Here is a 25,392-nt window from a genome sequence, read left to right as displayed (position 1 = left end):
TATTACTTCCAAGTTGCCTACAAATGTAGATGAACTTCATTTGGCTCTAACAAATTTAGGTGAGAGTAAAACAAATCGAAATGAAATATTTTTACTTATAAATAATTCAGAAAAAAATATTGCAGCGTTTTCTATAAAGACTAATCTGAACTATTTAACTGAATATGATGTTTTATATGTTGATGATACTTTTAATAACTGTCCCAATCCATTTTATCAATTATTCATTATTCATGGAGCTAAAAAAAAAATTATTCACCACTAGTTATTTTTTTTATTAACAGGCAAAACTACAGAAATATATAAAAATGCATTTTCCGATTTATTAGATAAAATTAGTGAATTGATTTGACTTTTACACCACGTATAATTTACTCTGATTTTGAACAAGCTATACACTCGGCAATTTCAGAAATTTTTCCAGAAATAGCATGTAAAGACTGTCGTTTTCACTTAGGTCAGACAATGTAGAGAAAAATTCAATCAATTAGGCTAAGTAAACATTTTAAAAAGAAATCAGAAATTTGAAACTTTTTAAATTGTTCTTTGGATTATAATTTTTAAAAAATTTGTAAAAAAAAGTTTACTATTGAAAATGTGCTACTTATATATTGATTGATTTTTATTTCTACCTTTAATTATCATACTAATTATTAAATAATTATTAAGTAAGATTGCGTTGATTGTGCTTTGAAAATTGTCAATCTGTAATCAAATGAATCAACTTAAAAAAATGTAATTAGGTACCTATCGTATTATTGTTCTGTGGTATTATCCGTGCTATCATATAACAATGTTATATAAATATCATGGATATAGATATTATTATTATATTATAGTAATATCATATAGTATTCCTATTAATGTTAAATGCTGTAAACCCATAGTGTAATATAATAAATAAAATATAATAAAATATAATAAATTACTATATGTGTAAACCACAGTACTCCAGATAAGACCGTGCTGTAAATTATAAAAATGATAGCTGTTATCTCATTAGTTTTATAACTTAAACCAAAGATCTTGTACCACAAAATAGATAATGTACTGTATGATATATAAATTGCTGTACTGCAAAAGAAGATGTACTTAATTTCATGTTTTCTAGGTATAATGTTATCTTTTTAATTAAATTTTTCAGATATTTTTAAAGATAAGAAATTCGATTTTTTAGAATTTTAGTATTTAATTATATTAATTGATTTTAATCAAAGAGTTGTTTCTTTTAACATTTTTTAATTTTTATTCTTTTATTTTATTGCCTTCGAATGGATATTTTTTTATATTACATATTTGACACCGTCTAAAAAATCAACGACTATCTTGGGCCATGTCTGAAAATTTAAATGTCAACATTGAAGCGACAGTGGATCCAGAGTTGATCCCATGTGTTGAATCGCTTGAATCAAGCCACAGCGATAAAACTGATCCTGATCATGTGGAACATATAATTCCTGATGTTTGTATTAATAACTCTATGGATATTATTGTACCCATTGAAAGTTGTGTTAAATCTAATTGCTTAATTTTGACCGAAAACAATGTTAAAATTAATGAAGAGGTAGAAGTTGTGAATGTTGAAAATCCAACTGTTGATAAACTATTAGATATCGTCATTGAAAATACTCTAGATCAAATGGGTTTAGATGCAACTGGGACTATGCATAGTACGTCTGTTATGTCTGTTCCTGATGTTCAAAATGAAATCATGGAAATCCATCCTGCTAGTGATGTTATTGACCATGAAGTTACTAATTTTATAACCGAAGAAGATAATATGACTGGTAAATTAAAGTTTCTTATTTTTAATTTTTTTACTATGAAAATATCTAGTTTTAGTGAAATTATTTCACAGATTTGTCTTCAATTGATATGTTAAAATCAATTGAAAATAATGATTCAAATGAATTTAATAATGAAGAAATACCTAAAAATGAAATAGTTATCAATGAAGATAATAACATTTCAGAAAATAATTCTATAAGCAAAGAACATATAGAAAACAGTAATATAGAATTAAGTTCTGAAATATTTCAAGAATCAAATGTTTCAAGTGACTCAAGTGAAAGACCCCTGAAAATAAACACTAGACCACAACGTCAAGCTGCTAAAAAAGCTGAAAATCAAATCAGAGTAATTGAAAAAAACCTATTATTATCATAAATGGTATTAAAAAATAACATAAATGTTAATTTAATTTATCTTTGTGTTAAAGGAAATAGCTAAAGAAATCATCAAGCCTTTAGATATTATTGATGAAAAGGTTATTGATTTAGTTGAAGAATTATCTTCTCCGCTAAAAAAAGTTTGCTGTCAATGTAACAGGGTATTTTTTTTTTTTATTAAAATTTATTGCCTTTATAAATCTACATAAATTTACAATTTTTGTAATTTTTTATACAGTTCCGCTTATGTAAATTTATTGTGAAAAGCCAAAAGTCTATTTATTTATGTCAAGAAGATTGTGTGGAGAATTATCGTAGACAATTTAATCAATGCATTCTTGAAAAGAAATGCCAGCAATGTCTATTAGTAATTTCAGAAATTGAAGATAAGAGTTATTCTTGGCAAACAAAATATTTTTGTTCAGTCGACTGTCTTGGTGAATATTATTTATTTATTAAAATAAGTTTACTCACTTAAAACTACCTATTTTATTATAGATTACATTATTGTTTTTTTACAGCTCATTATCAAAATACAATTTTGAATTCACATTGTGTTCACTGCCAGAAAATTATTAAATCAGAAATTGATTTTGGAAAATATTCTCGATTTATTTCTGGGAAAATATTACTATTTTGTGGGACTGCTTGTTCAGAAAATTATGAAAATAAGTTAAGTTTATGCCAGTTTTGTCAAAAAGAATTACTCAATAGTAATTTTGAGGTAATAATATTTTATAAAATATACAACATTTTTCGTATATTTGTTTATGATGTTTCTATTGAAGGAGTTCTGTTCATCATTTTGTAAAACTAAAGATTATGAATCAAGGAAAAAGCATGCTGAACCAGATAGTTCTGTTGTTGATTATGAGACAAATGATGTTACTCAAGTCATTGGTAAATTCTTTATTTAAGATTGTCTTTAAATCAAATATAGTCTCAAACATTTATACTAAGGATGAGTGAGAATCATAAATCTTGCTCAAAATATGTCAATTTCCAAAGTTCTGATAATTATGTAAATATTCCAAAATGTTTAGATTTAGGAAACAAAATAAAAATAATCCAAAATTAGTACATTTATATTTTCACTATAACTAGTAACTACTATCTTGAATTTTTTTTATATATTTGGCATTGGTTTATTGATGAAAAAACAAAACTAAATATACATTAAATTAACAAAATAACGAGGACTAGGGTAGATAGATTTACAATATACTCTATTATGAATGAATTTGCTATACATTTAATACTCATTAACAATTTTGGGTTATTATTATTATTAGGTCAAAATTGTTACAAGTTTTATTTAAAATTTTTTCTATTTAGTTTTAAATTTTTTTTGGTTTAGTCATAAATTATTGACAGTAATTTAGTATGTGTTTATTTTAATTTTAATAAAATTCAAAGATTATCTTAAATCCTGAATTTTGGGTTAATTTCTCCACTGTTTCATAAATATGTCTTTCTGTTTGTCTTAAATTTATACTATTATCAGTTTTTAGTATATTTATTTTATTTTATTACAGATAAGTGTAATGTTTGCTTTTATAAAATTAATTCATCAACAAATGAAATTCAAATAATTAGTAATACAAACACTAAATTCAAATTTTGTTCAAATGAATGTTTAAACAAATTCATTATCACAAAAAAGAGAACCGTTTCTTGTTCTATATGTAAAGTAAGTTAATTTTATTTGGGTAAGACTAAACTGTATTGTAAACTACATGAAGTATTTTATAGAACACTTAGTAAAAGTAACTAATTCTGAACAAAGCCTGGAATATATTGGTTCTTTAATAATTATATTTTTTTTTCTATGATCAAATTTTTTAATTGTATATCTGCAGTCTGCACCAAAAGTTTCATATTTTATTTAATTAAAAATTAGACTTTTTTTTTAAAAAAAAAACAATTTTCTTATTATTGAAAAATAATCTTGAAAATAATATAAAAGTTTAACTACTTAGAATTGATTTTTTTTTTTTTTTTTTTGATAAATCAAGCAAATTTAAGTAATAGCTCAAAAAATGCATTTGAAGTGCAATAATTTATTATTTTTTTCAAATTGTCTGCAATTAAAATAAGATAATGACATCAAGAATGAATTATGCAAGTTAAATACTGGACTAGACAGAAATAATTAATCTGATGGTATCCTTGGTCGTTATTTTATCTTGGACTTATTTCTTAAATAGCTTTAACTAATACAACAAAATACTCTCAAAAGTAGTATGTTGTTGAATTTTTAAAATATGTCTCAATTTTTTTTTTTTTTTTGTAGATAAAAAAGTTCAGTTTTGACATGATTTCTTCCAAAAATATTTTTTCTAACAATACAGTGTTTACATGTTCTTTAAACTGTATATATCGGCAACAAGAATTACCACAATCAAAGTCAAAAAAGTATTATTAATTACATAATTTTTAGTCTAGAATAATATAATCCTTACCATTAGTTAATTAAATTAAATATGTACGGTTTATATTATAATTATTTTTAGAGTTACTTGTGATAAGTGTGGTTTATTAACTCAAGCACGCTATAAAAATGTTCATAACGGAATTACCTACAGGTTTTGTTCTCAAAATTGTTTTAATTTGTTTCAATCCAACAAAAAGAAAAAATCTAAATCAAAAAATAGAAATGGTAAGTATGCAAAGAAATGAAAATTGATTTAATTAATAAACAAATAAGTATTTACTTTAATAAATAATTTTGGTTTTAATGTAATTTTATTAGAAAAACAATCATCAATTTTACGAGTATCCACTAGGCAGTCAGCTCGTAAAGAAGAAGATAACTTATCTGATGTAAATGAAAATTATATATAATTTATAAAATTTTTGTATCAAGTAACCATTATTAAATTGTATGTATTTTTTAGAGTGATGGAGTACACAATTCTTTGCTAAAAACTTCTAAAGCAAAAAATAAAGTTTGTAGAAAAATAAGTTACATAGATAAAAATGTACCATGTAAAGTTGATAAAGAAGTACAAACAGGTAGAAAACATCAGTTTTATAAGTTTTTATAAAACGGTGTGATTACTTATTTATACTTATTTATTTTTTTCAGATCAGACCGGTAGTAAAGGAGTGATAATACCAGTTCCAGTACCAGTTTACATTCCAATGCCTGTGCATATGTATGTTATGCCTTATCCAGTACCGGTGCCATTCCCTATACCTTTGCCAATTCCAATTTTTATTCCTACCACTAAAAATACTACTAAAGGAATCATGAAGGATATTAAAGTAATCCAAAATATTTAATTAATTATGTCAAAATACATTTAATTGAATATTACATTTCTAGAAAATAAGAGAAGAAACACCAGATGATCCATTTGAAGCAGAACTCTTGTTGATGGCAGGAATGGTAGCTGATGTTGAAAAAAATGCCAACAGTTCATCATCTGATAGTGAAAATGATATATCAAACAATAGTAATAAATCTATTTTGAATTGTAAATTAAATTTTTTTGTATAAAATATGTTTTCTAGATTACAATGATGATACAAAAGTTGTTTCATCAAGTGCTCGAAATCATAATTCTTTTGGAGATGATGTTCTTGCAATGGCTTTAAATATGGCAGGAGCAGATACAGAAAGTCTTGAAGGGCCAGATGAGATATCTACCATTACATCTAATAATCAAATGATTGATGACGTTGAAGCAAATTTGGTGTCTTCTACTATTATGCCTCAAACACCTGATCCAATAGAAAGTATGTTTATTGTTTTAAGTTAAAAAAAATTATATTATTAAGAAAAAATCTAATATTTTAAAGATATAACTCAAGAAAACATGATATCTTCACCTCAAGATATTCTTTGTCGTCCTCCAAGGAAACGAGGACCTCGCTCACAATCTCAGCGTAGCTCAAATTCAAAACGTTCTCGTAAAACTGAATATCCACAAACTTCATGTTTCCAATCATCTGAAGGGTTATTACAACAAGGAATGCAAAATCCTCTTTATTCCATGCCTATATCTATAAATCAAGCTGATATAATCAAGCCAGATGCAAACATGTGCCTTAAGTACACATTAGGAGTTAATGCCTGGCGGCAGTGGGCTTGTATGAAAAGTATAGAATTTGAAAAGACATTATCTAGTAATGTTTGTACTGTAAAAAAAACAAACATATTTAAGTTAGATCTTCTACAGTTAACTGCTAGTGAACTGAATTATTGTTTATGTTTGTTTGTGAAAGAAGTACGCAAACCAAATGGAAATGAATATGCACCAGACACGATTTACTATCTTTGTTTAGGCGTTCAACAATATTTATTTGAAAATGGACGTATTGACAATATATTTACTGATATTTCATATGAACAATTTACTAACACTTTAAATGAAACAGCTAAAAAATTCCCTGAGATCTATAACGATACAAGTAATTTAAATAATTTTTAAAATATTACTTTTGTATAATAATAAATGTTTCATTACAGAATTTATTGTTACACGTGTTGAAGAAGAGTATCTTTGGGAAAGTAAACAACTAGGAGCACATTCTCCTTATGTATTATTGTGTACATTAATATTTTTCAATACCAAACATTTTAATTTAACTGTAAGACATATATAACCATTTATCATTATTATCATGAATTAAAAATATTGTATGTATTATTATTTAGAGTGTTGAAGAGCATATGCAATTGTCATTTTCACATATTATGAAACATTGGAAAAGAAATCCTAACCAGCCATCAACATCTGGAGTTAAAGCACCAGGAACTTATAGAAATGTATTGTTGCGCTTTTACCCTCCACAAGCTTCTATTGGTATGTATGATAAATATTATACAGTAATTTCTCGTTATCCGTGGAGGTTACATTCCAGCAAAGTTACGCAGATAACGAGACCTTAAAGCAATGTAAAAAAGGAAGTTGGGTCATTTTTTTTTTATTTTAAAAATCACAATAATGCTAATAAATATTTTCTACAGTTACGTAATATACATATTTATTTAATGAATAGGACCACTTTCCATAACACTGCGTCATATTGTTTTACTATTTTTTGTACTACTCGTAGAATAGATATTTTTATTTTGTATTCTCTATCAAGTGACAATAAAAAGTACAAAATACTAAAATAAAGTTACTTTTTAATTAATCCAAAATGTCTTTAATAGCAACTGATAACTGAACAATTGACAATTATTAACCATACATTTGTAAATACCTTATGTGGCTTATTTGTAATAAGTACATACATAGTTGTATATTTATACTTCGCTACATAATAACAGTTGTTTACAAAAATGAATCTATTAAATTATCTACAGAGTTTTTATAATATCGATGAGACATAATTGTATAACTAACCTCAGATAATCGAAAAACCAGACAAAAATCCATGGATATCGAGAGAATACTCTATATTACTTTACTAATAATGAGTAGAGGTAAAGTAATTAAAAATAAAACTAAAATATCTTTAACTGTTTTGTTTATCTATAGACTCTCCCAATTCTCGTAAGAAAAAAGTATATGAGCAGCACGAAAATGAAGAAAATCCATTGAGATGCCCTGTAAAACTGTATGAATTCTACTTATCTAAATGGTTATTATACAGTTTTTAAAGCAATTTTGAATGAAAGTGCTTATATAATATTGTTATATAGATGAATATATGTACATTTTTTTTTTATTCAACAGCCCAGAAAGTGTTAAAACAAGAAATGATTTGTTTTACTTAACACCTGAAAGATCTTGTGTACCTGATAGTCCTGTGTGGTATTCAACATGTGCATTGAATAAAGAATCACTTGAAAAAATGCTCAATCGAGTTAAAATGGTAAAAGAAATTAATGTAGCTTTGTTATCATCGTAGATGAATTTGATTTATAAATTGTTATTTGTAAAAGGTTTGATCGTTAAGACTTTTCTTCATGTCATATTAAACTTTTATAGTAAATCTGTACAGATTTATAAATGTTAAATATTAATAGTAATTTAATTGTAATAAACATTACATTAATTTGTAATAAAAATTATATTTTTAAAATATTCCCCTATATGATATGTAACTTTTATTTTGTTATTTAAACTTATTATTAAATCCTAATTTAATTTTTATGTAAAAAAAAAAAAACATAATTGTTAATTGTACCAAAAATTTTAAATTAAATTGTTGATGAATTTAAAAATATATTTAATTATGTAATAACATTATATTATCTTGTAATCAAAACGTATTTTTAGAACTTAAAATTTTCATTCAAATAAATTAAATAAAAACAGCTGAAATATACTGGTTTAAAAATTATTGGTTTTTTTTATCTGATTTCTGAAAAAAGTATTTATTGAAAGAAACTACAAATTGCATGATATGAAACTAAATTATGTTATTTAGAGGTATATAAAAAAAGCTGAGAAACTTGAATTTCTTATAATTTTTCTACAATAAATCAAAAATTTCATATAAATGATACCTCTTCATTTGTTAATGAATTTCTTTATGTATTTTCGTTGTTATTGGATTGAGGATATTATTTAACTATTTATACTTTCTATTTTCTACCAAAACTTGTCCTTTAGATTTTATGTGATTTAATAAAAATAATTGTGGCTCATCAATCGATAACCAAAAACACAAATATATTTTAAAAATATAATTTTTCGAATTTTTAGATGTTTTTCTGTATCTATAATCGAACATTTTTTAACGCCGATTATCAACCTCTGTGAGGATACTTATAGAATCTGTTTTCTTAATTTAATGAAAATGCTTTCTTATCATACTCTTAAATAAATATTAAGTTTGCAGTTAAATTATTTGGCTACCAATTTTGTGTTTTTGACTTATGTGTTATTTGATTGATTCTCAAAGGACAAACTAATTATTTATTTTTCTAGTATGAAATTTAAAAATTAACCCAACTTCATTGAATTAGCGTTTAAGATCACCTTTCAACTGTAATACATAAATTGTACTATAGGTATGGTAAAATTACGTTATTCAAATATTTCCAGTATAATTTTTTGATGCTAGTATAAGTTTATCAAAAAACATTAGGTTAAAAAAACAATACTTTTTTAATAACAAATTATAAGAAACAGTACGTTTATTTCAACGAAAATAAATATAATATTGCACATCATAAATTATTAAAACTACAAACATAAAAATTTCAGGCATAGATATCATTTGTATGAATTTTGCCAAATTTGTAACAAAAGTATTCCCGAATGGAACCTATAAAAAACTACTAGTGGCAATGATATCCTGGACAAGAGTCCCCAGGACAGTAACCCCATAAAACGTAATTGCCGTTCTTGACTTATCCAGCTCTGCGTAATGAACGAATCAAACATCCACAAAGCAATATTGCTACACAACAAATAGGTGATAATCTGTCGGCACAAACAACAAAATAGGTTATTTTAATGTATTGTAAAATTAATTGAACGTTTTTGTCATCTAATTAGATAAATTAAGGGACATCGTTTTAAAATGCTGCTGACAGCTGTTATTTTTTAAAATAACATTGAAATTTAATTATATTTTATAATTTATTTCGTATAAGTACTTACACTGAATATTAGAATAAACTCAATAGTAAGTCATACTGACTTATGGATGCGAACCAAGACGACTAGGTATGAACACAACAGAACAAAGACACAGTATGTTTAAAAATAGGATTTAATGGATGATAGGTGGGCCAACTTTAGCTGTTAACACTGGTTATAATGAAGTTGTTCAATAAAGAGCTATTGGAGGGAACAGAGATGCCTTTAGTTAAAAGTTACTAGATATTAGCTATTAGAGGTCAGAAGTTTCAATAGCTTGGAAATAGAACTCACGGAAATGATAATAACATAGTTCAAGGAATTATGTCCTGGAAACAAAAAAAAAGGCCATGATAATAGAAAAAAGAAGGATGAATGTGATGGAGAATCTTGAAAAATAGGAGTAGACAGTTGGAAAAATATAATTTAGGGTCGAAAGAAGTGGCGTGAAGTTGTGATGGTGGGAAATACCTTTGTGGAGTAATATAAGTCAGGAGAAGAAGAGGAGAAGTACGTTGATCACTGTAAAAGTAATATAATATACATCATTAGAATTCTTGCTGCTGTAGTACTGTTTTTGTATGTAGTATAAGATAAAGTCGTTTACTGCGCATGTGCTCGATTTTTCTCAGCGACGGAGTGGATTTTATTTCGGTTTTCATTAACGGATTGAGCGTTACACGGGAAAGGTTTGGATGCATTATTTATAGTTAGAAATATTGTTAAAAAACGAAGTTCGTAGTTCAGAAAAACAATCGTAATCAGTCGATGTTACGATAAAGCGCAATTATAACGTAGGTAAACCTATTGTATGTTCGTCTTTAAAAAATTATCTAAAAAATAAATAAAAATATCTAAAATTGTCTATGTTCGAAAAAGGAACGCGTCTACTTCTGTAGTTGCCAGTATGTTATATTATAGTTATTGATCGTATCAACTGTACCTGACGCCCTGGTTTGGTGAATAATTGATGCCTGGACCAAGAGCTCCTCCTGTACGTTTCTGCTGTCAGTGAGCTCTGGACGGCTACTTGCACGAGTTGCAGCACGTTGACGGCGGTCAACATGGTGTCCACTTTTTGTTCTGAGCTGCCAGGCGTTGAGGTCGCTGCGCCGACAGCGCCCACCATTATGCTGAACGTCGCGTACAGGATGATGCCGGCGCTGGACACCGTGGCCAACATGGAGTCCAATGTGGCCAGCCGGTTGCCGTTGTGGCAGAGCTTGCGCACCTGATATAGGCCTACGCAGCCCAAGAGCGTGCCAGTTGACAAAATTGCGGCCAGCGTGGTGGACGTCATCCAGAACAGCGTGTCCGACGCGAAGTCCGTGTCATCTTTGACCACCAGAAATATGATAACCACCACGATCACCATGACCAATGTCAACAAGCCGAGGAACAAGCCCTTGTTGGCGCCCGAGAAGCTCGTGCCCTGAGACACGTACAGCCGACTCAGTTGAGCGTCCTTCTGGTCCTTGGACATCGTCAACGGCTTCGGCTCTCGTTTCGACTGTTTTGTTTGAAAAACGCCCACGTTCTGTCCCATCACGTACGTCACTCCGGCAGCTATCAAACTATACACAAATACAACATGGGGTACGTGTACGACATATATAGATGTATAAATAGTCGGTTCTTAAGGGAAACAAATAAAACAATGTTCGAGAAATCGAAATCAATTCGAGACGTCCGGTCTTATTCATTGTGTTCATTGTTTTGAGTGCAACGAGAGTTTTGACGGGAATACAACGTTATTGGAGTTAGTGACAGATGGAATTTATTCAGATTATTATTAGTTAACGTAATTGCATTATGAGATGCTGAACAGTTCCTATATGCTCGGACAAATAATATATTACGGCTAATATCTATTTCAACAAGTATTTAGTTGTGTGAATAAAAATAATAGTAAAAACGCGTGTCTAATATCGATATTTTGTTTTCGCATCCTTTGTAATTCGTTTAGCTACATATGTACCATATTTGTGTGCATTGCACACGGTCGGAGCGGCATACATTTTAGTTAATTTCCGAGGACAAAGTTGAATAATTTTTTTTTTCGTTGTGTTTCGTATAAGTTTTAAATGTTTGATAGCCGTTCTATTCACGTATACTCAAATATGGGTTTACACTTATATTCAGATTAATATAGGCGATTTTATCTTCTCTTGTCCCAATAGATTACACGCATGTGTAAGTGTTAGATATTTTTAGTTTAAAGGAGTATATGAATTTCTACTTTCCAGTAGTTTAAGAGATACGATTCTGATTATCCTCTTTAATCACAATTAACTTTATGTCTTTATAGCTATCGGCTATCGTGCATATAATTGAGTAGGTTTTTTAAAGATCTGCGCCGTTGACCGTTGAGTACCAAAAAAATACATTAGGTATCTTACCTAAACTGAACGATGAACGGGTAAAGATATGGCATGGATGAAGTCAACAATTGACCCAGCGAATTGGTGTTTAGACATTGATGGAGTGTTACTACTTGTGCCACATGATTTTCGGACACCGGCTGGTAGACTGTATTTTTCAATGTCCCGTTATAATCTGCAACGCACAACAAACGAGATCATAATTATACTAGAATTGCTATATTATTCGACATTTTGAAATAAGGCAAATGCCAAAGGCATATACGAGTCTTACACTCATATGCATATTAATAATTTACACGTTATCGGCTTAGAACTAAACGATTAGCTTTATGTATAGGATTTAATCAAACTTAAAGGTTTGATCGACACGTTTTATTGGCTACATCTCATAGAATTATAGAGAATTGATTTTATATATTTATTTTAAAGCTGTTTGTATAAATATAGTGTTTTTTTTGGGACCGCTTATACCAAGTATTGTAAATATCATTTACTTTAATGTTAATAAAAATTAAAGAAAAAACTAAACCAGGTAAATACATGTATATATGCTGCGTGTGTAATATGAAAGTAAATCGTTTTTATATATATATTTTAACTTATGTTAATAGTAAACGTATAATATATATATATATATATATATATAGATTAGTAATGATTTTTCATTAAATGAAAATAAATTGCCTGAACTTTGTAAATCGTGTAGAGAAAGGTATTGTACACAAACTTAATATAAATAATTTATATATGAAAATGTTATACAAATTAATTTAGTTCATGTACGTTCTTACGAAGAGGGATATGGGGGATGGATGGCCCTATTGCCCTTTTTTTTTAAGTAAGATGGATTTTCATGATTAACTGATAAGTGATATTTTATATTTTGATGAAAATTAAATAAATAAATACTCGTATTTTTTAACTCTATATAATTTTCTATGCGAATATGCAATTGTTATACAAATAACAGATTACAGACCACAATTACAGATTAATATCTGTAATCTCATATTATATCGATGTAAAATGTAAACAATAAATTAGTCTCACCATTGATTTTATAATATACATTATATATATTATAAAATCAATGATCTCATTATACCATCGATTACACAAGTGATGACATATTTCTGTTTATTAATTGTTTTTTTTGCGATTTATATAGTGCATTGACGAGTTACGACCGATGATTGCTTGTATTTTTTATTTTTGATCAAAATGACATGAAGTAATTCAAGTATATCAAATTTTTTTTTAAAAAATTAAAAATGAATTATCATAACTTCATATTTTTGAAAATTTGATGTCATTCATAGAATCGTCTTAATGGCTTAGCATCGTTGAATGTCCACAGGGAAATTCCAATTGATGGCAAAGAAGTTCTTGATATAATAGCTCAAAAATCAAGAAAACTCGATATTATTTTATAAATTTAATATTTTAATTAAGAATATAATATTTTTTAATTTTCATTTAATATATGTTGTTTTTATACAAAAAAGGGGGTGCGAGGCTTGGTCCTCACGGCTCACCTTTTAATACATTTTAATGGTTACAACTTGTTTGCGCACATTTACCTTTTTTACAACTCGTTTGCGCAAAAATGCACAATTGGATTGCGCACATATATTTTGGCTACCTGTGACGAAAATCCCTAATGTCAGAACTCGTTTGCTTATTATCGTTGATTATTTTACTCCTCGTGATTATGAGAGTTTGTTACTTTTATTATTTAGTTTGAGTTATTAACAATAACACTCACAGGACATTTTTTCTTAGTGCATCTAAAATTTGAATATTCACTCATTAAAACACGGTATTCACTAAATTTATAATTATCAATATTAAAACATTGTTTTCCTCACCGAGATTCAAAAATATTAGAAATTTCTACGTCATATTAAAGTTTACGTCACCAACACACTAGTCACCAATGTACCATCAATATCCATAGTCCATACCTACTGAAACTTTACGTGTTATATGTGTGGATGTGTCGTTGTACGCAAACGAGTTATTTATTTTCAGGTAAAAAATTTTGAATGTGCGCAAACGAGTGCAGTGCATTTTAACCTCTCCACCAATAAATAATTCTGAGAACGCCTCTGATTTAGTTTATACATAATATTATTCTGTGTGTACGTTTATAATTTAGCAAGTTATGTTTTTGCTGTTTACAGTGTGGGAATTATAATGTTTTATATTTTTTATCATTTATGTATAATTACTCAATATAAATATTTAGGTACCTGCATTAATATCTCGTGTGTGTCTTGTTGTGATAAACCTGGGAAATCCTCGCAGCTGTAAGGGTGTAGGAATGTCAGATTCATAAGTCGTTGTCGGCATACCTATAATGTTCGATGTTTGTGCTAAATGGATGAAGTAAATCCATTCAATACCACTTTCCCAGATTACTAATCGCACCCATAAAGCAATGTTTGTAGCAGCTAAATGCATGAATCCGAATCTGGCCGCAAGGCCAAACTTTTCTACCAATACCTAAACATATACATGGTGAGTTAAGATACATTTTCTATTTTACTACTTTATAACTGTTTGATCACAGTGAAAGGATTTTACAGTAACAGTTGTTAAAATGATTTTAATTTAGTTTATATTTAAACTAAAAACTACGCTGTATATTATAGAAAACGTGTTGAATGTTGTTGGAACAATTATATTGCGTAAACATCTCATAATACACATGTTGTAAACTATTTAGGCAATTTCTAACAATAAAACAGATCATTTATTTTTCTTAGACTATACATGATGTTACTTTAATCTTTTAACAAGTGGTGCGTGATTCCTGTACACGATGTTCACCGTCATGGATCATGGTTGAAATATATATATATATATATATGCATATATATAACGTAAACGGATTTAAGAATCGTATGAACAAAATTAATTTATTATAATGTCACGTTCTAAAATCTCCAATGATATAAAGTAAAACAACTCAATTTCTTAAAAGGGAATTATTAAAATAATAATAATAAATGTACTTTATTTTCTGTATTCTATATAACCTCTATCTTCATCTTCTACATTTTATCATACTTATATCAGTTTTATTTATTTATATTTACTTCTATTTTGCCTAACTTATATCCATCGTGCATTGATTGATGAAGCCGGTGACGTGTTTGAGGAATCTAAGTCATATGTATTCATACATACTATACAGTCTCTGCTTATAAATTAATTTAAATAAATTAAAATTTTATAGGTAACTTAAAAATAAGATTCAGGTTTTCATATGTTTGAGTCCATTAAATTAAATTAATTGGACACAACCTATAATAATACATTTGTTTTCATCTAAAATTAATTTTCTTTTTCCTCTCTATATCTTTTCCATTATTTTATTCTACTTTCTTCTTTCAATGTACATAATATACTTAATATTTATTAGGTAACTATTGTTATTTATGATTAATTTTATAGTTCTAAACTTCCTACATTTGCGATATGAATTTCGTTATATTTAAAAGTAATTGCAATTGTATTTTATAAATAAGTATTTTAAAACCAATTTAAGTTAAATATTTATTAACGATGATAACGAATTAGTGAAGATAAAATTACCTGTGAGTTTATGAAAAGAAAATGCATTTGTAAAAATGTAAATAGTCCGTGTAGAACAGGATGCACGAATATGACATCGTTTAGACAGCTTATATCCATCATTGAGTACATGGCCATTTCTAAGCCATTGAATACGAGCGTTCCTAAGCCAAACACTAAAAACAATTCATTGTTAATGTATAAATGTTATTAAATTAATATAATTTAAAAATACGAGGAATTAAAAAATATGTTCAAATAAATTTATTCATTGGTAAATTTGAATAAGATTATAAAATAATTATATATTATACAGCAAACATAATTTATGTTATCAATTAATAAGAAAAAAATCATATTATATAAATTCAATAACATTTTTTCCAATATAATTAACACTATTGTTAAACTTACCCAAAGCTCCGACTCTCAAATAGAAACTGGTATCTGAAGTTTTCGAACGTGATATATGTGCTCGCTTTAAAGAGCTGAATTGCTTCAAAGAATTAAAGCGATTTAATGTAAAGACGCCTGGTGATGATGAGCCAGATGTAACGATTTCAGATTCGTCTGACGTTAAGCTAACACACGAATCGATTAACACCCATATGTAAATGCATATAATCACGGCTATACTTCCCAAGTACAAGTACATGAGGTAAATTCCTTGAATTGATAATAATTGTACAGGATTGTCCATTACTTCTATTAAACAAATGGCAAACATAAGGATAACCAGCATTATACCGTATAATGAACTGAGTGACACCCAAAAATGGTGACTGTAAAAAACACCAAAAATATATATTTATACCACAATTTGTCAAATGCAAGCCGTTAGCGATTATCGTTTATCATGTACTTACAAAGATTCAGTGTGTAGAAGCATGTCAGACCCTTTACTTGTTAAGAGGTTTATTAGGGTTCGACTGCTTTTGAGTTTTGGTTCTTCTAAACCTCTACACATTTTAGATGATCTTTGCACTAATTTACGATTTATAGGTGAAAAATTATCATCTAGACTATCTTGTTCTGTTAGTTCACATATACTATGCACTAAAAAAATAAATTATATTAATGTAATTCGTCGGATATTGTGGATACGTTTTAAGTATTTAAATATTGATAGTAAAATAGTAAGAACTAAATTAAAAATAACAAGCTACACATTATAAAATCTGTTTTATGAGATAAAATAATTAGATAGACCGATGAGTTTTTTAAAAGGTGGAGACGTCGCAATCGGAAAAATATTTTTAACAAAGATTTGTCCGGTCTGAGTACTGTCTGCTATATAATGTTTATTAAATTGTTATATATTTTCACAGGAAACAGAAATAAAATTTTAACTCAGTAAATAAATGCAACATTATTTTTAGAGTTTTTATTACTCCTATGAAACTACTGAGAAATCGAAGAATAATATTTTGAAAGTAAATATATTTGAATATCCAATTTCATGAAAACTTGTTCGTGAACTGTTGAGATATTTTAAATATTCAAAAACGTTTTAAAACCAATAAACTCGCATTGTTAGTAATATATTTTAAATTTGTCATAATTCAAATACTATTATCAAAATTCTAGTCTTATTTAATAATTCATTTTTATCTATTCTTACGACAGTCAAAATAAATTTATCTAAAAGGATTCCGTAATTCAGGATTTAGAAAAAATATATTTAAGTAAATTTTTATTTGTAGTTAAAATAGGTTTAATCCTCATAGAATAATGAGTGTAAGCGCTGAAGTTGTTTATTCCATTTAAAAACTATAAAATAGTACAAGTATATCATAGTAATAATGACACTAGCAGCAATAAGTGCTTGGTTTTCCTTTTCAGAACTAACATCCAAATAATTGCGTGTGTTTCAGTCGTTCCAGATTACTTGTAACTAAATACATACAATGCTGTCAGTATAAAATTTGTGATGACATTAAACTATGCATTAGACAGGTTGGTACCTAGTTCTGTCGTTGTATGTAGACTACGTGGTAAAATATAAGTCATATAGAATAATGTTTAACCATAAACAGAGATTAACTAGACCATAATAAATAAATTGTCATAATCATAATTACCTATATTTTTCAATTGTTGAATTATATATAATATACCAACTATGGTAAAGAAAACCTATTCATAATTTGTTTAGTTTGAAAATATATTAGTTTAAATAAAGTATATTTTTATCATTTAACTACTTATATATAAATATTACCATTTATTTATACATATATTAATATAAGATTCTTCCAGTTTTTATGTTGTACGAAAATGTAACTCTGAAAGTGAGAAGTATTTCTAGATGATTACTGATTAAAATACAATATATATGTTGTTTTGAATTTTAGTATAATTGTTTGCATTAATTTATAAATACAAGAATATGCAATATAAAAGCTCATACAATAATTAGTAGATGAAAATATAAATTTATAGTTGGCAATTTTTATTTGAGAATATGAAACGGCAATTACGTATAATTAAGTAATAATGCATATAATGCATTTTCAACGAATGAAAATCTAAAAATATGCATAAATAAGTTAACAGATATATATATAATTGTTTTGTTTAATATTAAAGGACATCGAAACATAATATTTCCAATAATTAGTAATTTTTTTTTTTATATATATACAATTTTAATCCATATAAAATATACAGTATACAATATTAAATATACATTTAAAGAATTATATTGCGAGTTGTTGGGTGAAGAAGATTATGAATCATTTTTTAAGCATTAAAATCTAAACCTTAATATGTATATACTATTTTAACAGCACATAATACAAGTTTATAGCACTGTGGTTTTTTTCTTATTCTATGTTGATTATATCAGAAAACATCTATTGTATTTTCACTAATTATTATATCATTATAATGTAGGTTCATTTAAAATAATGTATACAATGCACATGATGTATAAGCGTATACCTACGTCAGTCCAAAAGTTTGATACAATAACAATAATAATTTCTCTGTGTTATTAAGCCTATTCCAACGTATTTTTTCCGGAAATACAAGTAATCTGCTGATGCAATTGTACTTTTCGTTCCAGTCCTTAAATTTTTACTTTCTTACTTTACATTGATGTGAGAGATATCTAGTGATTAAAAGATAATGGGTAGTGGTTTACTCATGTATTATGTTAACGATTTGTATTGATAACGTAATCTGTACATTATAACTACTGTTATAGTTCTTCTACAAATCATTATTTATGTTGTTAAAAATTAACATTTCATTTACGATATATGGTTCATACAAAAAATACAAACAAATGTGTTACTGAATTCTTAATTGAATATTATAAAGTTTACCAGAAATATTTTTTTACGAGTTTTTTTTATAATTATTTGAAGCGTGAAATACATATCATGTACACGTTTATGTAATAAATACCAAATTTTTTACACAATGAATAAAATATAAAATCAGTAATAAATATTTAGATTATAATATATCTTAACACTAGAATTAAATTATGTATATTAATTATACTATATGATTATAATAATAATCATGAACGTTGATTAGATCTTGATTTTGGAATTCGTGTATGCACATTAAATTTAGAAGCAAATAAATGATGACCCATCTGGTTAACCATTCATCTAATGGAATTACTAAAACACTATTTAAATAAAAATTAAAGACACAGAAAATAATACAATTTATATTTATACAGTACACTTATCTATATGTAAGTCCTTTTTTTTTAATAAAAAAAATTATTGTTATGTTAACTATTGGGTGGATTTAAAGTGTGATGATAGCCAATTTATAATATATGTATAGATAATACGTATATTATAATATGTTCAATATTACAGTATAAGGTTGACAAATATAACTATGTATTTAATCAATAAACATAAATTTATACCCAAAAGGATTGTTAAATTGTACTTTTTACCTAAATTCAAATGGTCAAATTGCATTCGGGTAAAACACAGATGACGGTCGAACTAAACGTAGGATTAAAAAGGTGATATCTATACTTTTAAAAATACCACTATTGATATATTATGTAAATCTAATTATAATGTATTTTTAAAGACTAATATACGTAATAATGAATCGTTCGAATCAGAATATTATACTAGAAAATGGATTTGTATATTCGACAAAATTATGGTTGTAACAAAAACTGTATGTAAATAGAGATATTTGTATTATTTTATATATTTTATATACTTTTTTGTATTGTAAAAAATATATCACTCATTAAAAATTACATTTTTTATTCCAACAGTGTTCTTGAAGATTGATGATAACCTGTTTCTGAGTTGAATGCGATTCAATTTAAATAAGTATAATTCGAATTTACCTAGAAGATGATCTAAATTACATTTTTTCCCTAAAGATCTTTTAAAAGAAAATCATAGGAATATGTAATTGTATACTCATATAACATAAATCGTATTAGATAGGAAATAACTGATGCAGTGATTGCTGAAACTATAGAAAAACAAAATTGCTACACTTATACTTTGTAGATATGCCTCTGATAGTTTATACGACATTAAACTTTCTTCTTTGTATACAAATAATTAAAAATATAAAAAATAAATAATGGCAGAGCCAAATCTTTTAAAATTATAATTCTAGTTAAATTGAGTAAAATGGAGTTATAGGGATTAAATTTTTAAATATTAAGGTTTAAATGTATTTGATTTATTAAAAAAAAAGTGATTACAGTTTTAAGCTTTTTACTTAGTATTTTTTTTTCATGTCGGAAAAATTATTGAGAAAATTGAAAAATTACTGGTTCAATGTATCCTAAGTAACAGGTATAATATTAGTTTCCTAAATCTGTTAGAACAGATGTTCTGTTTGATCTTCGAATAAGTGTTTATAGAAAAAAAAATATCAATGCAAAACAGTAGCACAACCAGGATTTTTTTTAAGGGGGGGGGGTCCAAAAATTCAATTATTTTAAAGTAGCCAGCAAATTTAATTATTATTTTATGGTTTGATTAATGTAAATATTGTAATTATAATGTAACATTTAATGATAATTAAATGTATTATGTAAAAAAAAGATAAAATGTATGTACAAGATTATAAATTGAAATCTAAACAATGTTTTGTATAGTTTAAATGTTATATTACTTCTTCAGGTGTTACACTAACTTCGTAGTGGACATCGAGAGTAGCTTATACATTGATTCTTTCTGATGTGGAATTTCTTAAATAAATCTTCGAATCAATTATTCAATATTGTTAAACATTATTATTTTAGAAAGATACAGCACAATTCAAGGGTAGGGGTCCAGCCCCAGAGACTCTCCTGGTTGCGTCACTGATGCAAAATCAAAAACATTTTTATTTCGTTTAGAATTTAAAATGTTACAAGTTTAACTTTACGTTAAAATATTTCTGAATGACATTCGTGTAGTTCAATCAGCAAACATAATATAAATTCTCATACTAAAATTATAAATAGGTAAGCGATTATAGATATTTACGCAAATTATATAGGTACTATAAATATGTAATCAAAATAATCACTCAACGAATTAAAATGGTCGATGTATAAATAATTAATATTAATACTAATATATATATTCATATTGGGTTTTCACTTCAAATAATTACTAGTTAACATAGAATTTGAGATTCGTATGTAAGTTTATATAGTTATATATCTATATATATCTATATATATATTTGTATTATTAATTAAGTGCCTTCAATTAGTGGCTTCTTCTCAAATTAACTTCATGCCATTATTTTAAAAAAATATCACAAATCCTTAATTTAAATACTTACCGATAGATATTTTCTCAGATTCTAATAATAATAATAATAATAAATTTCAATATGAATCAGGTTTCAGCAGTATTTATAATATTACACAGTTCAATTAAAGTATTCGTAACTGAAGACTATAAAGTGATGAATTGCATTTTAGAGGCCGCATGTGTCTATACAATTTATCCAATCAACAAATTAAAATTTATTGAAAAATTTTCAAAAAAATAATGAAAAATCAAAATCTGGAAAAATGATCTTGAAAAATTTTTCTTAAATAATCGAGGTATGTTATTGTATAATGAGCGATAAAAAAGCAATCCAAATAATTACAATTTATAAATAGTGCATTGAAGTCATCGTAGAACTTGCCATGGTCTATCAAGAAATTAAATAATAATATCACATTCATTATTACAAATATGTCGTGCATTATTCTTTTTTTTTTTACAATAACCCATTTAAATTATTGCTTTGATTTTACAGTTTGTACGAAAACAATCTGTTTCAGTTTATTTCTTTGGACCCATAGCGTACAATGTAATATTCAAGATGTTAACTCGCGTTTACTGCACTATGGAAAATATAAAATACAACGGTTTAATGGTGGAAAAGGATTAGAGAAATCTTCATAAAAACCTTCATCGTACTCGATATCGGTAAGTCGTTTATTAGAAAAAAAATTACGGATTTCTAATAATTATAATATTCCAAGCCCCACGTATAATTGGATTGATTTATCTGGTTGTTGACTGATTTATTGTACGTTTATGGTTGGAAAACGAAACGTTGTTACGAAAAGCTTGCAATTGAGTACTAGAATATCATAAGACGTTTGAACGTTTGAGACTAAGAGTATTTTAAACGGTGATGGAAAATCGGCATAAGCCGAACACGCGATTTACGTGCGGTGCAGCACCCACCTGCGGCGCCCTCCGAAGCGGAGTTATTGTTATTGACATTAGCCTGGTGCTGCGCCAACCTCCAGTTCTCGCGTCCCACGGTTTCCGGCGGCGAGCGGACACTTCTCCGGGTACCGGTGGCCGTGCGCCCGGAAACCACGGCCACCACGTCTTCCGCGGCCGACGTCGAGGCCTTCTGGAGCGGTGGTGCCATGATCGTGACGTCGACGTCGGCTATCCCGCGTACAGTCATAATGTCACTACGGCGCACCGACGGCGGTGGTGACGGTACCAATGCGCGCGTTGGTGCAAAGCGCGGGGACGAACATAGTGCGGACGGGCTGTCGCGGGCGGACTGACGTTTGCGCGCGCCAACACCGCGGAGACGGGCACGCGACCCGGAGATTCGCCTCTCACACCCCTCCCACTAGCTCCCCGCGAGCACACCGCTTGTAGCGAAAGTACGCGAAAAATCGGTCTTCCTTCTTCTTCGCCTTGTTTCCGCAGCAGCAGCTGCTCGTTAAAAATCGTACCGAGTCGTCTGTGCTACACGTTACTGTTATCGGCTGTAGTACACGTGTTGTTATTACGCGACGGCGCTACATCGGGACGAGAAACATACTAATTATATCGCGTGGCGCGCGCGTACACACTATGCGAACGGCTCGCACGTGTTCGGGTTTGTGTTGATGATTTACACTGTGGCGGACCCGGACATCTCGGCGAGGCCATTTCGGCGTGCATTCAATTCTTTTAGACTTATATTCTTTAATTTGATTTTTATTATAAACGTGTTGTATGCCGGTATAGTATATGATTCTGAACACGCTACATAAATGATATTTGTGTAAATTATATTATGCGATACGGCATCGGCCAACAATAATAATGATAATAATGATTATCCCTCTATATATCTAACTTAATATAAATAAAATTAAAATAAACTAATGATAACTAATATTATGGGCTATCCCCCCTTAAAAAATTAATGATGTCACGATTGTTATAATTATTTACAAGTTTTTTTTTATTCTTTTATCTACATCGATATACTTCTTTTTTTCCGTGGGGGACTTTTTCCAGTTTAAAATTGATTATAGAATGTATCACGACCAGATTGTACTTTTCTTAAACGAGAAATTAATGTTCATAAAGTTGGATGCTGCACACCCATTTGTAAATTAAGTCGTCTGTTGGCTGCCTCGGATATAGTTGTTAGTTCTGATTTAAAAATCAAATTAAAAGATTTAAGTTTAAAAGAACTGAATGCACGCCGAAATGGATCTACGCCGAAATGGGTTCACGCCAAAATGGTTTATGCCGAAATGGCTACGCCGAGATGGCCACGCCGAGATGTCCTATACCGACACAGTGGCGGTTCCAGAGACTTGTTCGGGGGAAGGGGAAGGGATGCTAAGTTATAATTTTCACAAAACTTAATAACAAATACAAAAACAACAATTTTTACCACACAAATTTCAGTCTTCTATTTTTATAAAGTAGTTTTTATACATGTTTTTCAATAGTATAGTATTATGTTTTTTTTTTGTTTATCTGTTTGTAATTTTTTCTTATCAATATAATATTTTTAGAAATACAGGCTTGGGGGCAAGGCTCTAGCCCCCCTCTGAAACCGCCCCTGGATGTACAGTTGTGTGTTATGACATTGCGGTGATCATTTCCGTACAGGTGCTACATAGATCGTTAAGAATGACAGAAATAGATAATAAATATTAGAATATACGTCAGCCGGCTACCGCTGTAGAACCGATCGCATGATTATATTCTAATAACGCGTGTGCGCACTTACTGTGTGTGTACGTATAGCGCCGGCGATCACTGGCGTAGCGTCCCACGTGGTCGTTTGTCACGCGCACCACAACAATACGTGTCTGGTCGCACGTGAACCGATGGACCAGCGCTGCGTGTCGGTGCGATATGATTTGCGACGTGTACAACGTGGTCGCGGATGTCTTCCGTGTCGTTGTCGTGCAGGTGTCGCGACGTGTGCACCGCCATCACTGCCGTCGAACGCGACCGGATAGGGTTTTCCTGTGCTCCCGACGACCGGTTAACCAAACCGGTCGTGGCCCGCGCGTTTGGAGATCCGGCGGCATTTGGGTGTCGAGCGCAGCGCGTGCGCGTGAGTTTTATTGCCCCGGTTGTCGGGGAAAGCGTTCGCCCGGCGCCGCGATACCAGTGGTGAGAGGGGGGGGGCGACTTAGCGGATCTGCTCTGCATACGTTTGACGAAGCGCTGCTACGGCCGTGGCCCACATCCGTACGGAGACAAGACGTTCCGTTCTTGTTTACGTCGTTCGGCACCGCGATTTGTCTTTCCCGTACGGTATTAAAATACAGTTGTACACCACATTACTACCTGTCACGTGTTCTGATACCGACTGGTCCAGTGGATGATGTTTACAGGGTACTCGGGGCAACGACCTATCCGAGGACAGGCGGTCTTCTCATCACGTCGCGTACGTAGTGCTTGGAGACACATTTCGACCCACTTCTTCCATACCCTAAAATATACACCAATATTCCTAAGACTTGTAATTCTTCTACAATCATATTCCTCCTGATCGTTTATCGTTTTGTTTGCACGTAATACATAGGTGCACTACCGGAGTGTCGATACTCCGGATCCGACCGTCTAACTCGACTCATCCGACCCTAAAAAAAAAACCAAGTCACCCTTTACAAATTAGTTTGGATAATCACCGTTTCATGTCGATTCTTGACAGTAGTCATAGTATTAGGCATAGGTTGAGTGTTGAACCCGACATGGTAATGTAGAATCTAAATAAACTGGTTATTGAATTTTAAGTTAGAAAAAATCAGGAGAAGTATTATTTTACGTTTCTATGTGCATATAAAACCAAGATGGGTGATCAAAATATGAACGAAGTAGCCAATTTTACTTGTTCAAGATCATTAAAAACCAGACGATAATTTTCTCATCATAAATTTCTTCATAAAACCGTAAATAGAGTTATTTACTGTTCTGAATTTTTACAATAAATTGATCTGAAAGTATACTT

General features: G+C 29.1%; 2 protein-coding genes across 4 annotated transcripts; one reads left to right on the top strand and one right to left on the bottom strand.

Moving 5' to 3' along the window:
- The first annotated feature begins 1,224 nt into the window (after positions 1-1,224).
- On the top strand, positions 1,225-8,140 carry LOC112683355 (zinc finger MYM-type protein 3). 2 transcript variants are annotated; one of them, XM_025554358.1, is made up of 19 exons: positions 1,225-1,787; positions 1,973-2,136; positions 2,219-2,329; positions 2,407-2,605; positions 2,690-2,892; positions 2,957-3,068; positions 3,704-3,858; positions 4,462-4,583; positions 4,682-4,827; positions 4,921-4,991; positions 5,066-5,183; positions 5,257-5,435; positions 5,497-5,626; positions 5,685-5,909; positions 5,973-6,584; positions 6,643-6,764; positions 6,832-6,979; positions 7,661-7,763; positions 7,859-8,140. In XM_025554358.1, the coding sequence occupies exons 1-19, from the start codon at positions 1,334-1,336 to the stop codon at positions 8,031-8,033; spliced, it is 3,549 nt and encodes a 1,182-aa protein (XP_025410143.1). In that variant the 5' UTR covers positions 1,225-1,333; the 3' UTR covers positions 8,034-8,140. The 2 variants fall into 2 exon arrangements, with proteins under 2 accessions (XP_025410143.1, XP_025410142.1); XM_025554357.1 differs by having other exon boundaries at positions 1,859-2,136.
- Positions 8,141-9,270: 1,130 nt separating this feature from the next.
- Positions 9,271-24,470, bottom strand: LOC112683338 (proton channel OtopLc-like). Of its 2 annotated transcripts, none has more exons than XM_025554344.1 (8): positions 24,160-24,470; positions 16,545-16,734; positions 16,093-16,460; positions 15,700-15,854; positions 14,352-14,604; positions 12,115-12,271; positions 10,659-11,289; positions 9,271-9,556 (listed from the first exon to the last, which is right to left on the bottom strand). In XM_025554344.1, coding segments are annotated over exons 1-8 (1,965 nt in total). In that variant the 5' UTR covers positions 24,161-24,470; the 3' UTR covers positions 9,271-9,346. The 2 variants fall into 2 exon arrangements, with proteins under 2 accessions (XP_025410129.1, XP_025410128.1); XM_025554343.1 differs by lacking the exon at positions 24,160-24,470 and adding an exon at positions 22,368-23,120.
- Between the last annotated feature and the right edge of the window lie 922 nt (positions 24,471-25,392).

Source organism: Sipha flava, unplaced genomic scaffold, assembly GCF_003268045.1.
Source record: "Sipha flava isolate LNK unplaced genomic scaffold, YSA_version1 224_pilon_pilon, whole genome shotgun sequence".
In the NCBI taxonomy this organism is placed as follows: domain Eukaryota; kingdom Metazoa; phylum Arthropoda; class Insecta; order Hemiptera; family Aphididae; genus Sipha; species Sipha flava.
Note: the sequence above shows the minus strand (reverse complement) of the source record. Positions and strands in the feature narration are given on the sequence as shown.